At 43.7% G+C, this 14,476-nt stretch overlaps 1 protein-coding gene across 1 annotated transcript; it reads left to right on the forward strand.

Moving 5' to 3' along the window:
• The first annotated feature begins 10,963 nt into the window (after positions 1-10,963).
• On the forward strand, positions 10,964-13,472 carry LOC148112194 (vomeronasal type-2 receptor 26-like). Its single transcript, XM_087877591.1, has 2 exons — positions 10,964-10,967; positions 12,562-13,472. The coding sequence occupies exons 1-2, from the start codon at positions 10,964-10,966 to the stop codon at positions 13,470-13,472; spliced, it is 915 nt and encodes a 304-aa protein (XP_087733717.1).
• Positions 13,473-14,476: the final 1,004 nt, after the last annotated feature.

Consider the following 14,476-nt stretch of genomic DNA (forward strand, 5'->3'; position numbering starts at 1 on the left):
GTTCCTTTGGAGAAGAAATTCAAAGTAGAAGGAGGGGAATCATCTCAATCTACTTGTCAAGCACAGGAAAATTATGAAGCCCAGGCAGTTCAAATGAACATAAAGTTCACCCCAAGCTCATGCTGTCCACAAGACTCTGAACCACCAATGGTCAAGGAAAACAGGCGGTAGAAAAGGGTCAACAGAATTCAAGGGGGGCTGGACCCAGATCTCCTGTGGGCGGGACTGAAGACCAATGATGCATTTGACCCCCTCACTCAGGCTCAGTCTGGTCATCTCCTACCCTACTTTTGATCAGCAGATTTGGCCAATCTAATTGTTCAGGGGGTAATGTTCCAAAGAATAGATAGCAGGACAGACAATTTTTGATATTAAACGTGGCTACTGCTAAAAGGCTGCGTACATAAATAAATTCCTGCATGTATGGTTTGTGAGTGGGATCATAGAATTTTACCATTATGAGTTTGTAAGAGAATCTGAGACCATCCAGTCCAATCCTCCTATCTGCAGGAATCCCAGTTGAAGCTTCTCTGACTGATGGCTGCTCAATCTTTGCATCCTCAGTGAAGGGGAGACTGAACTTCTCTGCTTTAAGGGCTCAGCTCTAAAAGGTCTCCTCCTTTTAGGATGTTTTTCATCTCCTTCAGCCAGAATCTCCTCTCTTGTCACTGAGTTCATGATATCAAGTCTGACACTTTGAAATAACAGTGAGAAGATCTCACTGTAGCTTCTTCCAGTTATTGGAAAATGCTGTGTCCTCTCTTCTCCACCTGAGAGATTATGTACGTTGGAGAAGCTGCTCCCAGGCATGTTATTTTTCACTCCAATAGGATGACTCTTCTCCTTCTTGTCTTTCCCCAAGGCTAAGAGCAGCTCCTTTGGTTTCTTCCTTGGCTTCCTTTCCCTTCCCTAAACCTTGATCCAGGTTTTGTGCAATGTTTCCTCCTAGCATGGTTCTCCACAGAGACCTGGTCCTTGAGTTGGGATCTCCACAAACCAGGATGCTCACTTCCTAAGATTCTTATGGATGCATTTGCCTTCTTTCCATGAGCATCATGCTGCTGGCTCATATTCTGTATGCAATCAGCTAGTATTTTGAGATTATCTTCACAAACATACTTATCAAGTTTGGTATCCCTCATCCTTCTTCCAGTGCATCATTAATGCTCTTATATGAGATGCTATAGTATGTCAAGTCCTAGGTTCTAAATATCAGATATTTTTGTATTGCTTTTACTCATGCACCCCTTTCTCTGAGGAATGTCAACTCGCAAAGCATCCCTGGCCTGCTCTCAGGTTGCCATAGGCAAGCAGGATGGGAAACTAATGAAGCAGCACAGCAGCCAAATACAGGAGCACATTCCAGACATATCTCTCTCAAGGCTGTCTCCCAGGGTTACCCACAGTGGCCAGAGGGGAATGATCTCTACAACCCGTGAAATTGCTCCGTTGGCTAATGTGATTAATGACACACCCTGGGCAGGGGTGGGTTCTACTTACCTTTACTACCGGTTTGCAACGGGGCTGCGCGCGTGCTCACTTCGCTCGCATGCGCAGAAGCATCTGCACATGTGCAGCAGCATTTTGATGACATCAGGGTCAGTGGGCAGAGCCTCCCGCTGGTTTTACTACCAGTTCTATAGAACCGGTGCGAACCGGGGGCAACCCACCACTGACCCTGGGACGGGGGGGGGGGAATAGAGTCAAGATTGGGGTGTAAATTATGTCAGAGGGGTCAGAGTTGGCTTCACTTGGAATGTGCTGGCATGAAGCTCCTAATAAATAACTGGGTTTCTTTTGAAGGTTGGCTCGAGGCTCATGATTTAATTAGGGCATCCATCAGAACCCTGACAAGGAAAACAAATATTTCTCTGGAAACTTGGTATTGTTTAAATTAGATTAAATTAGCTTTGTCTGAGAATTGTTAGAAATCATCAAGTCTTGCATGACAGAGATTTATCGACCCTATGTATTAATGACAACATAGAAAAATTTATTTATTTATTTATTTATTTATTTATTTATTTATTTATTTATTTATTAATCAAATTTCTATACCGCCCTACTTCTGAAGGACTCAGGGCGGTGAACAGCCAAGATAAAATACAGATAATACAAATATTAAAAAATCCCTTAAAATTATTAAATATTTTGGCCAAAACACAGATTAAAACACCCAATTTATAAAATCACACAAATTAAAAATTTAAAAGAGGAGAGTTAGGCCAGGCCAGCCTGCTGAAATAAAAAAGTTTTGAGAGCACGACGAAACATGCGCAGGTCCGGGATCCTCCGTATCTCTGGGGGGAGCTCGTTCCAGATGGTAGGTGCCCCCACAGAGAAGGCTCTCCCCCTGGGGGCCGCCAGTCGACACTGTTTGGCTGACAGTACCCTGAGAAGCCCCTCTCTATGGGAGCATATTGGTCGGTGAAAGGCTATTGGTAGCAGAAGGCGGTCTCGTAAATACCCCGGTCCGATGCCATGAAGCGCACCCGGAAGATCACCGGGAGCCAGTGCAGCTCGCGCAGGAGGGGGGGTCACATGGGAACGCCACGTTGCTCCCATAACCACCCACGCGGCCACATTCTGGACCAGCTGGAGCCTCCGGGTGCTCCTCAAGGGGAGCCTCATGTAGAGAGCATTGCAGTAGTCCAGGCGGGACTACTGATGACTAATGATGACTAAAGAGAAATTGTTATTCATAACCACCAGTTTTTTGAGAAAAGTTAAAAGGATGAAAACTTATCTAAATATCATTTAAGATTAATTAATTATCATACCATCAACCTCTCACTTAATTAAAAAAAAATTGTTAGCACTTTACTGAAATCAAATTATGTCACAAGCATTGCCACAATCCATTTAGTAAGTGTAATGATGTGTGAGAATGACTTTTGGGATGAGGAGAAGAGAGGCTGCCTGGGGAAAGATCAGATAAGAGGGGAGAATCCTCCCTGCATAATGGGAGAGAAAGAAACTCAGAAAGAATCTTCGTTAACTTTTCAGACTGAAAAAAAGAGTTGGTGGGAGATTTGTTCTTTCAGATTTGCAAAATTCTCTTAATGTAGCATTACAGTAATGTTGAATGATCATGTTTCCAAGGGAGAAGATTACCCTGACAACTTTCTGCTTGTGAAATCCATGATTTTTGGGTATTTACAAATAATCTCTTTTTTCTGTTATTCAATTTATTTATGACCTGCTCTAGAATATTCCTTATAATTGACTAGTTGTGTCACTTACATTTTCTCAATGTATATTTTATCCATATATGATTGACAAACTTTGCTGTAACTTTTTCATTCACTTTTGAAGATAATCATAACACTTATTCTCTAAATTAAGCATATTTGCAACTTATACAACTGTAGAAGAAAGATTCAAAAGTGAAAGATCATGTGGCATAAGAAACAAAGTTTTCTGCATTTAAAATCCCAGGATGTTTCCATTCTAGTTTCATCACTTCCTAAAGAAGACTGAGTTTTGGAATATTTCCGAGAAGAAACTGTATTTGGACCAAAATGGAGATATAGCAGCAGATCTGGCCATTCGGAGCTTGTTGGTTGTCCCCCAGGAGGATCTTAAGGAAGAGATTCCGGGGATTTTTATAAGACAGAGACTTACTGTCAGAGAGGATGCTCTTTCACGGATGAAATTGCTCAACAAGGTGGGTGAAATTTTGTTGTCCATTCCTTGTTTTCCAAAGCCTGAGATCCCATTTTAAATTAGTCCCCAAGGTGGTTGATCTTCACTGAAAATTGAATGTGGGGAATAGAAACCTGATCATCTTCTTACACTGCTTGGGAGGCTTCAGCATTATTTCATTCTGTGGACCACCTGCAATTCAATATCTCCATCAAACGGGTTGGAAACCCACAAGTGCTGGGGAATGTGTTCCTAATAGGTTTGTTTGTTCCTTGCACACAGATAGCAGAGAAGAAAGTGTTGAGTATTGAATGGCAGATTCAAACGAGCCAATCAATGAAAGAGACCCGGGAGCAAGCGTCAGTGGCTGAAACAGCGGACAGCTCCTGGCTATAAAAGGAGCTGCTGTGGCTGGGATTAGCCATTGCAGTTACGGAGTTTAAATAAAGTATTTGTTGCCAGTCCTTCTTTGCGCCCTATACTTTACACTGGCGACGAGGATGGGATCCTGAAGGACAAAGAACGCAATGATACATCTCCACAAGCAATCATCAGCCACCTAGATCAATGACTACAGACACCGGTCAGATCATTGGCTAATAAGAATGTCTTCGATCAGCCCACCCGCACCGTTCAACGGGGCTGGAGAAGATTGGGAGTCGTATATGGAAAGGTTCTACATGTACATGGAGGCAAACGACCTGTTGAGTTTGTCGGAACAAAGAAAAAGAGCCCTCTTTCTCACTCATTGTGGTCCAGCCGTCTTCAAAATGGCAAAAGCGTTCGCCGCCCCTGCTGAGTTGAGAACCATGACTTGGACGTCCCTACAAGGAATCCTGAAGGCACACTATGCACCCCAAACATCGTCCCTGGTAAGAAGGCACGAATTCTACCGAAGGGACTAGAGGGAGGGCGAGACGATCAGTGAATTCATGGCGATCTTAAGAGAGATAGCTGCCGCATGCAACTTTGTGAGCCTAGAAGAAGCCATGAGGGATCGGCTAGTGTTGGGACTAAGGGACCTCACACTACAAAGTAGATTGCTGGCCAGGCCCCAAATAATGTTCAAGGAGGCCCTGGAAGAAGCCTCAGCAACGGAGGTGTCCCAGAAATCCGCAGCAGCCATGAAGAAGGTCAACAAGGGGCTGCAAGGGAAAGAGGAATCCTCGGTCCATTACAATGAAGCAGAAACTGAGTCAGAGGAAGAGGAGGATGAGGACGAAGTGCACCACCTTGGTCCGGACCAAAAAGGGAAGCCAAAAGGGAAAGGAAAGAAAGACTTTTGGTGTGCGGGGTGCGAAGGCAACCATCCCAGGGCAGAATGCAAGTTCCGCGATGCGATATGTCAGAGATGTGATCGAAAAGGCCATATAGCGAGAGCATGCAGAGTGACCCAACCAGCACCCCGGAGGAGCTGGCCGAACCAACCACCCAGTTCACCACAAAAGAGCCGACCGTTCCAGACAAGTGGGAGATGACAAGCATTTGGAAGGGGTCGGAAAAGTGAGGATTCTGGATCAGAGAGGGGAGAGACCCACCAGACAGTAATCGTAGGCCATGCGAGCGTGGGAAATTCAAACAAGATGGCGGCGACCATCCTCATTGAGGGGAGACCCTGCAAGATGGAGGTCGACTCGGGGTCACACCTATCTATGGTATCCTGGAAGACCATCAAGCGACTGGTCCCTAACATCTCGACCCAGGCTCTCAAGCCTCAATGACTCACACTAGTGGATTATCACTAGTTCTGGGTTCTGGGCACAAAAGACTTTAACATCCAATTCAAGGCTTTCAGAGGGAAGCTTCCCCTCACCATTGTGGATCGGGACAGACCCAGCCTTTTGGGCCTGGAATGGTTCGAACCTTTGGGGCTAGCTGTAGTTGGAATCGATCACATCGGAGGCGACCAATGGGAGGCAGAACTGATGGAAGAATTTGTGGACGTCTTCAACGGCGAATTAGGCAAGTACACGGGGTCCCCAATATCGTTCAACCTAGACCCCCAAGTTGCCCCCATCTGAATCAAGCCCCGGAGGGTTCCTTTTGCTCTACGGCCCAAGATAGATGAGCAACTAGTCATCTATCTAGTCATCCAGGGAGTCCTAGAGCCGATCAACCATGCGAGGTGGGAAACCCCAATTGTGACCCCTATCAAGCCAGATGGATCAGTGCGTCTCTGAGGAGACTATAAAAGTACATTAAATAAGGCGTTACAGCAAAGCGCATACCCTGTGCCAGTGGTCCAACACTACTAGTAGAGACTATGGAGAATGCTCAAGTCTCGGCGGGAGACATCGTGAGAGCCACAGCGAAAGATAGAACACTGGCGCACATTTTAAATTGGATCTGGAAGAGATGGCCGGACACAAACCTAGGCACGGAATTCCAACCCTTCAAAATGAGACAAACAGAACTCTTGGGACTAAGGGGGTGCGTATTGTGGGGAGACAAGGTAATCATCCCCGAAACATTACGACAGGACATTTTACATACATTACACGAGGGCCACCCGGGGATCATAAAAATGAAAGCACTGGCCAGGAGCTATGTGTGGTGGCCAGGGATGGACAAAGAGATAGAAACCTGGGTGGCGACCTGCAAGCCATGTCAAGAAACTCAACCAGCCCCCCATGCAGCCCCCACACATGACTGGGAGAACCTGGGAGCACCTTGGTCCCGGATACACATAGACTTTGCGGGCCCATGCCAAGGGAACACGTTCCTCATCATCGTGGATGCATATTCCAAATGGTTAGAAGTCAGTCTGATGCTATCAATGACAGCAGAAGCAGTCATCCGAGTCCTCAGGAGGCTATTTGCAACTCACGGGTTACCCGACCTAATAATCTCAGACAATGGGCCCCAGTTCACGGCAAATGTTTTTGAAATGTTTCTTGCCAATCAAGGGATCTGGCATGCCTTGTCAGCACCAGGAAAGCCTTCAACGAACGGTTTGGCTGAACGAATGGTGAGAACAACTAAAGAAACATTGACCAACTGGGGCCGGGGGACATACAAGCCAAATTCGACAAACTCTTGAGCATGCAACACATCACACTGAGCGCCACGACACGCCGAAGCCCAGCCGAACTATTAATGGGAAGGAAGTTGAGGTCCACATTGGACAGACTACACCCACAGTTCAGTACAGAAAAGCCAGCCGACTCAACGAGTAGAACTAGACAGTTCCAGGTGGGGAACAAGGTTTACGCAAAGAACTTCAGCAGAAAGCCCCTATGGATAACAGCGGAGATCACACAGATCACTGGTCCACTATCATACAGATTCCAGACAGCGGACGGCAGTGGACAGTGGAAAAGACATGTGGACCAATTAAGGGGACGACTAACCAGGACAGAGCCCGAGCTGGAGGAAAGGAACCTCGAACACAGAGAGGAAAGGCCCCCGGATGGAAACACCAATACACCAATACAGGAATGTACAGAACAAGCCTCAAGAAACCCGGGAAATAATAGCAGACACTTACCTGAGAGTCAGGAGGAGGATCTGAGTAACCAGAGCAGCAGTCCATTCCAGTCCGGGGAGGAAGGAGTTAACATCCGAAAGGAGAAGACCACGCCAGCCGCCGAGTTCGAGAGAGTTCCGGAGGCAGGACCAGAAGAGCTGCGGAACTCAACCTCTCACTCGGACAACGCTGAACGGACTGATCTGCCCAGGTCCAGTCGTGCCCTGAGACGGCCCGCCTACTTGCGAGACTTAAATACTCAAATACTTAAATAAAGTATTTGTTTCTAATGGAGTGTCCAGTCCTTCTTTGTGCCCTATACTTAACAGAAAGGAATTCCGTTGACCAGGGCCTGAATTCAGATGAATTTGAATCATGACTGGATGGAGGTCCTTTTGGTCCCATTGGGAAAGAAGCTTTACCTTGTCCTGCTTGGGGAAAAGTATTCATAGTCTGGGATACTCTTAAAAAGACCAGACCTGGTCAGAGTTATCCCTGCCTCTCTTTTACCCCCCGCCCCAGGATGGAGCAATAGGCCTTCTGCTCTCAGGAAGGAGCTCCAAGGCTTTCAGTTCACATGAAATTATCATGATTGTTCTGATGTGCCCTGATCCAGACAGCTGAAGCTGTAAAACAAGACTTTGATCCAAAGAAAAGTCACACTTTCCTCCTGGAAGAGAGAATTTGGAAGGAAATGCTACTTAGTTGGCCATTGGCTATGAAGAAAACCCTTCATCTGAAAAGCCCTTGAATGCCATTGTTTTCTTGATCATTGGCTACCTTCAATCTCTCTTGGAGAAAAAGGTGTCTCCAAATTTAACTAATAATAAATTTGCATCTTTCTTTCCGTGTCAATTAGTGTCACCTATTTGCAGTCCTTCAACAGAAAGGACCTTTCCTTGGATATTTTTAGTTGGGCCTGAAAAATATCCCTTTCTGACACCGAGTTCATTCTCGCGTCCCATCTTCTCTGCAGCAAAAGAGGCCTGGTGTGCCCTGTTTGAGGGACACCTTCTCATGACCTCACCTCCATCTCCTCTTACGATAGTTCTAGCAACTAGACAGCTTTAGTCTCAGTTCCCTATCATGGCAGTCAAATAAATTGAAAAATAAATATACAAATCAACAACAACAAAAAATTTCCTTTCCTGCTGACAGACGTAATTTGTAAGGATTTTTTTTCTTTCTATCTTAAGCAGAAGATTCATAAATGACTTAGATGCGGGAATATATAATAATGCAGAACTCATCAAATTTGCAGCTGACACTAAGCTGGCAGGAATAGCAGGAATAGTCAACACCCCTGAAGCTCAGGATCCAAAAAGATCTTCACAAAGTTGAACAATGGGCCCTATCCAACAAAATGAATTTTAATGTGGAGAAAAGCAAAGTTTTACATTTAGGCAGGAAAAATCAAAGGTAGAAGTACAGATTAGGTGACACCTGGCTCAAAAACAGGAACTGTGAGGGACCTTGGAGTCCTAGTGGATGATCACTTGAATATGAGCCACAGTGTGCAGCCGCCATCAAAAAAGCTAATACAATCCTAAATTGTATAAACAGAGGCATAGAATCAAGATCACATGAAGTATTAGTGCTGCTTTATAAAATTCTAATAAGACTACATCTGGAATATTGCAACCAATTTTGGTCACCATTCTACAAAAAAGATGTTGAGACCTTGGAAAAAGTTCAGAGAAGAGCAATTAAGATGATCAAAGGCCTGGAGACTAAAACATATGAAGAACGGTTGCAGGATTTGGGTTTGGCTAGTCTAGAGAAACAAAGAATTAGGGATGACATGATAGCAGTATTCCAGTATTGGAGGGGCTGCCACAAAGAAGAGAGAGTCATATTATTTGCCAAAGTACCAAAGGGCAGGATAAAAAACAATGGTTCGAAACAAATCAAAGAGCGAAGCAACCTGGAATTAAGGAGAAACTTCCTGACAGTGAAGACAATTAACCCCCTCCTTGAGCAGGAGGTTGGACTAGAAGACCTCCAAGGTCCCTTCCAGCTTCTATTCTATTCTATTCTATTCTATTCTATTCTATTCTATTCTATTCTATTCTATTCTATTCTATTCTATTCTATTCTATTATTTGACTGTTTTGGATTACTTTCAAAGGGGAGCAGGTTTGCAATGTTTTATATAGTCCAGAAAATACTATTCCAGATCCTACTCGTCAGAAGTTTCTTTCTTCATCGCAGTTTTATTTTAATAAATATAATAGAATAAAACTTTACAAAATCTTTTAAAATAAAATTTACTCTCAAATTTAATATGTATAGATAATCATATTTTAAATTCATGAGGGTATGAAGAATGGAGGAATGTGTGCTAGTAAGAGCATGAGGAGGAATTGATTGGTTGTCACTCAATACTTAAATCTTTTTTCAATTCCATTCCTCCAGACTTTAGAAATGTTCTTTCTTGCAATGTGATAAGCCAAAAGCAAAAGGGAGGAACTAAATGAAGAATCTTCCAGTATGTTAACGTTCTGACTGACGAACTCAACCAAAGCAGGCACCCTCGAGATTTTTTGATACTTGAATAGAAATTTTATTGAGTACATCATTTCAGCACAGAAGAAGATAAAACCAGCTCTGATTATTTCCCATGCTAACCTACATAGTTACAATATTGTATTCCCCCTTCCCCTGTTAGTACAGATCACATTGTCCAATTGAGTGTCATTATTTTGTTATGAGAAAAGTGTCTAGGTTGATAGACATTTGCCAATGTGTCCTTGGCTGTCACAGTTCCTTGACTTGAAGTCTGGAGCCTGCATTCCGTCTCATCCTTCCCTCCCTAGTTTTTTGGCAAGTTGAAAAGTGATAATAATTACAACAGCAGAAGCATGCTTCAAGTTTGACACAGTTATTATAACTTCTACGTCTAATTAAACTGAGAGATTTCATATTTGTCTCAGTGAATCCCAGAGTAATGGGCATTATCCCATGGTAATGTCCATGTCTATCTCCATTTTCCATGGATGGAGAGTCCTAACACATTTTCTTTGGCATTCCTTGTTTTTCTGCTTAGTCTGTGCCTCAGTCCAAATGTGTGGAAAGTTGTCAACCTGGGTTTGTCAAGAGGGCTCGAGAAGGAGAGCCAGTTTGCTGCTATGACTGCGTTCCTTGTCCGGAGGGGACCTTCTCCACTCAGGAAGGTGAGTCACACTGAGGAAAACGGAAGGCCTTGTGGAACTGGATCCATCCAGAGCATTTTATTTATTTTATTTATTTATTTTATTGAATTTCTATACCGCCCTACTCCCGAAGGACTCAGGGCGGTGAACAGCCACAGAATAAAACACATAAATACAGAAATTTAAAATAGAATAAAAACGAATTAAATAATTTGGCTGAGACAAATTTAAAATACCCAATAATTTAAAAACAAATTAAAATTTACATTTAAAAAGGGGAGAAGATTTAGGCCAGGCCAGCTTGATGAAATAAAAAAGTCTTAAGTGCGCGACGGAAGGTGCGCAGATCCGGGATCCTCTGTATCTCTGGGGGGAGCTTGTTCCAGATCGTAGGTGCCCCCACAGAGAAGGCTCTCCCCCTAGGGGCCGCCAGTCAACATTGTTTGGCCGACGGCACCCGGAGGAGCCCCTCTCTATGGGAGCGTACTGGCCGGTGGGAGGCTACTGGTGGCAGCAGGCGGTCCCGTAGATAACCAGGTCCTAAGCCATAACTTGCATGAAAGTGCAAGTTAAAAGACAAATTAAAGCTCATCTGTTTTTTTATTTTTTTTATTTTCAACCTACACAATTTCTTATGTAAAGAGAAGAAGTGGAAAAAGACCAAGGGGGGAGGGGCTGAGAAGTAATAGGAGGATGGAAAATGGGTAAGTTTTACTACTACCAGAGAAAATATGTCTGTCCTTCCACATTAACCTTTGTAGGAACGTCTGAAGCAGTGGTGAAATGTAAAATTTGTTACTACCGGTTCGGTGGGCGTGGCTTGGTGGGGGGTAATGTGACTGGGTGGACGTGGCCAACTTTTTAAAAAACTTTTTAAAAGCATTTATTCTACTACTTTAAAATGCTTTTAAAAGGCTGTGATGATCCCAGCTGAATTGCTTTGTTTTCTTTTAAAAGCTTTTTTTTTTTGCTTTTAAAAGGAAAAAAAGCCTCTGATGGTCAGGCAACTCAGTTGGGATTGTCACAGCCTTTTAAAAACATTTTTCCTACAGCCTATTTGGCAGAAGAGGTTGTAGAAAAAATTCTTTTAAAAGGCTCTGATGATCCCAGCTGAGTTGCGCAATCGTCAGAGGCTTTTAAAAAAACTTTTAAAAGCATTTTTTTTCGGCCCAAGAAAAAATGCTTTTAAAAGTAAAAAAAAAAAGCCTCTGATGATCGCGTGGCTCAGCTGGGCATGTGGGGGTGGGCAGGGATTTTTGCTACCAGTTCTCTGAACCACCCGCTGTCATTGCTACTGGATCAGGCGATTCGGTCCGAACCGGGAGCATTTCACCCCTGGTCTGAAGTCTTTGCAACTTGAGAAATTAGCAATAGCAATAGCATTTTAGACTGATATGCAGCCCCATAGTGCTTTATAGCACTCTCTGGGGGGCAATATGCAAATAATGCTGACATTGTAAACATTTCATTTTACTGGCCTCAGAAGGATGGAAGGCTTGAATTGGTCAGGATCGAACTCCAGACTGTGAGCAGAGTTAGCCTGCAATACTGCTCTTAACTACTCTTCCACCAGGTTCAGCTCCTGGAAGGATTATTGCAATGCACTCCACATGCGCGTCCCATTGTGGATCACTGGAAAAAGTAGCTGGTCCATAATGAGGTGGTGGGGACAGTTATGGGTGCACAAGTATGACCACTAGTCCCAATAGGAAGTCCAGATTGTTTGCAACTTCCAGCCAACTAGATTTCACAAGATAGGCATCTTCTGCAGTCAATATATTAAGAAGAGCTATTTGGAAGGACCTAGGAAATGTGCCTAGAAAGAATAATTGACTCATCATTTATCTCTAATAATTAGGATAATATGAAGTCTCATATGAAATCATTCAGAACTTCTCACAATTTCATAGAACTTAGCTTTACATTGCTTAGATAATGATTTCCTTCTTACCTACTTTTTGTGGATATGTTAAGAAATACTGTACATCCTGGAAAATGGTCCTGTTATCAGCTGTTGACCCAAAAAGTATTTCTTGAAAGGTAAAAGGACAGCCTATTAAAGAAATAGTGCTTTCTGGTTACACAAGAAATGCTTTACGTCCTAGGCCTCCCCCCCAATTTCATACACCTTAGCTATATATAGTTTTTTATAAAATGATACTTTCAATTTTTTCAATGGAATTGTTAAGCAATGCACCTTGGGAAATGTCCTTCTTACCAGCTATTTCCCCCAAAAAAGTAGTTCTTGAAATGTGAAGGAAGAATGTTAAAGAAACATTGTTTTTTTTGTTTTTTCAGATACAGAAAAATGCACCAAGTGTCCAGATGATAAATATCCAAATGAGGACAGAATCCAATGTATCCCCAAAGTTATAACCTTCCTGTCTTATGAAGAACATCAGGGCATCATTCTGGTATCTTTTGCCCTACTCTTCCTCCTAACCACAGGCCTTGTTTTAATCATCTTCATTCAATACAGAGAAACTCCCCTTGTCAAAGCCAACAACCGGGACCTCTCGTACATCCTCCTGGTCTCCCTCCTGCTTTGCTTCTTGTCTCCTTTTCTCTTCATTGGTCAACCAAGGAAAGCCACCTGCCTTCTCCGACAAACGGTCTTCAGCATGATCTTCTCAGTTGCCATTTCTTCTCTCTTGGCCAAAACCATCACGGTGGTGCTGGCCTTCCTGGCCACAAAACCAGGAAACCAGGTGAAGAGATGGTTGGGGAAGAGCTTGGCCAACTCCATCATCCTTTCTTGTTCTGCTGTCCAAGTTATCATCTGCTCCATTTGGTTGGGAACTTCTCCCCCCTTCCCTGACTCTGACCTCCATTCCCAGCCTGGAGAGATCATCCTGCAATGCAATGAAGGGGCTGTTGTCATGTTCTACGTCACCCTCGGCTACATGGGCTTCCTGGCTGCCATCTGCTTCACAGTGGCTTTCCTGGCCAGGAATTTGCCCGGGGCCTTCAATGAAGCCAAGCTGATCACCTTCAGCATGCTGGTCTTCTGCAGTGTCTGGGTGACTTTTGTGCCCACCTACCTGAGCAGCAAAGGGAAATACATGGTGGCTGTGCAGGTCTTCTCCATCCTGGCCTCCAGTGCTGGTCTGCTGGGCTGCATCTTCATCCCCAAGTGCTACATTATCCTTCTGAGGCCAGACCTGAACACAAAGGAGCAGCTTACAGCCAGAAGAAATGTGGAAATGTGAGGCAGATGACTTTTAACTCCAAGCTATTCTCCATACATGAGTGGGGCAATTATTTTTATTCAAATAAATAAAGGGTGACTGGAAGATTGTGTAGAAATCAATTTCTTGGAGGAATGAAAATATATTAACAAGATAGAAATAAAGAGTTAATGCACGTGCAACCATTATGCCCTCATTTCTGAATTCTTTTTATCCAAATTGCTGTGGCAATGCAACTGATATGTTTCTTTTTATTTAGACAATATCTCTTTCTTGAGGATGGTAACAGTGGGTGGGCATGAAAGTACCTTAATGTGTGCTAATTATGAATATTCATGGTTATATCATCTATTAGATATACATATTGAGTGTTATCATTTTGTCCTTCTTTCCAGAAATGTATAAATATGAGTGCATCCTTTTGTCTGTGGGAATCTGTCCTGCTGTTTTCTGGAGGGAAATTCCTCCAGTGGAAACTGAATAAATAATAACTGCAGTGAGCCTGGATTATTGGGTTTTGGGGTCCTGTGTTTGATTCCACAGAAACTGGTGTCAGGAGTGGGATTCACAATCTTTGATCTGCTAACAGGGGGAACAGCTGGGGCAGCCCTATAGGGTGAGAGTTGCGAGATTGATTATTGATTATTGATTTATTTTATTTTATTTCTATACCATATTGATCCCATATGACCCTTCCTGATGCCACATAAAGACACTGTTTAGGAGTGTGTGAGAGGACACAATCTGTGTCTAAGTGTCGAGTTCTGGGATAGCGGGAAACTCCTTTCCTGACATCACCTGAAATGTGGTGGGGAGCGTTGTTGGGTGTATGTGATCTCTTCTATCCCAATTTTCAGCCACCCTGGCCCTGCTGTGACCTCAGCTGAATGATGGCCGGAGGTGTCCAAGAAGCCAGGGGGGATTCGGCTTTGGAGGGTGAGTGTGACCTTTCTATGTGGGAGAACAGAGACTGAGGCACAGAGGCTCTGTGCAAATTCCCTTTTTCCTGTTGTCTGAATGGAGGA

Source organism: Pantherophis guttatus, chromosome 12, assembly GCF_059756535.1.
Source record: "Pantherophis guttatus breed Tessera chromosome 12, ASM5975653v1, whole genome shotgun sequence".
NCBI classification, from domain to species: Eukaryota; Metazoa; Chordata; class Lepidosauria; order Squamata; family Colubridae; genus Pantherophis; species Pantherophis guttatus.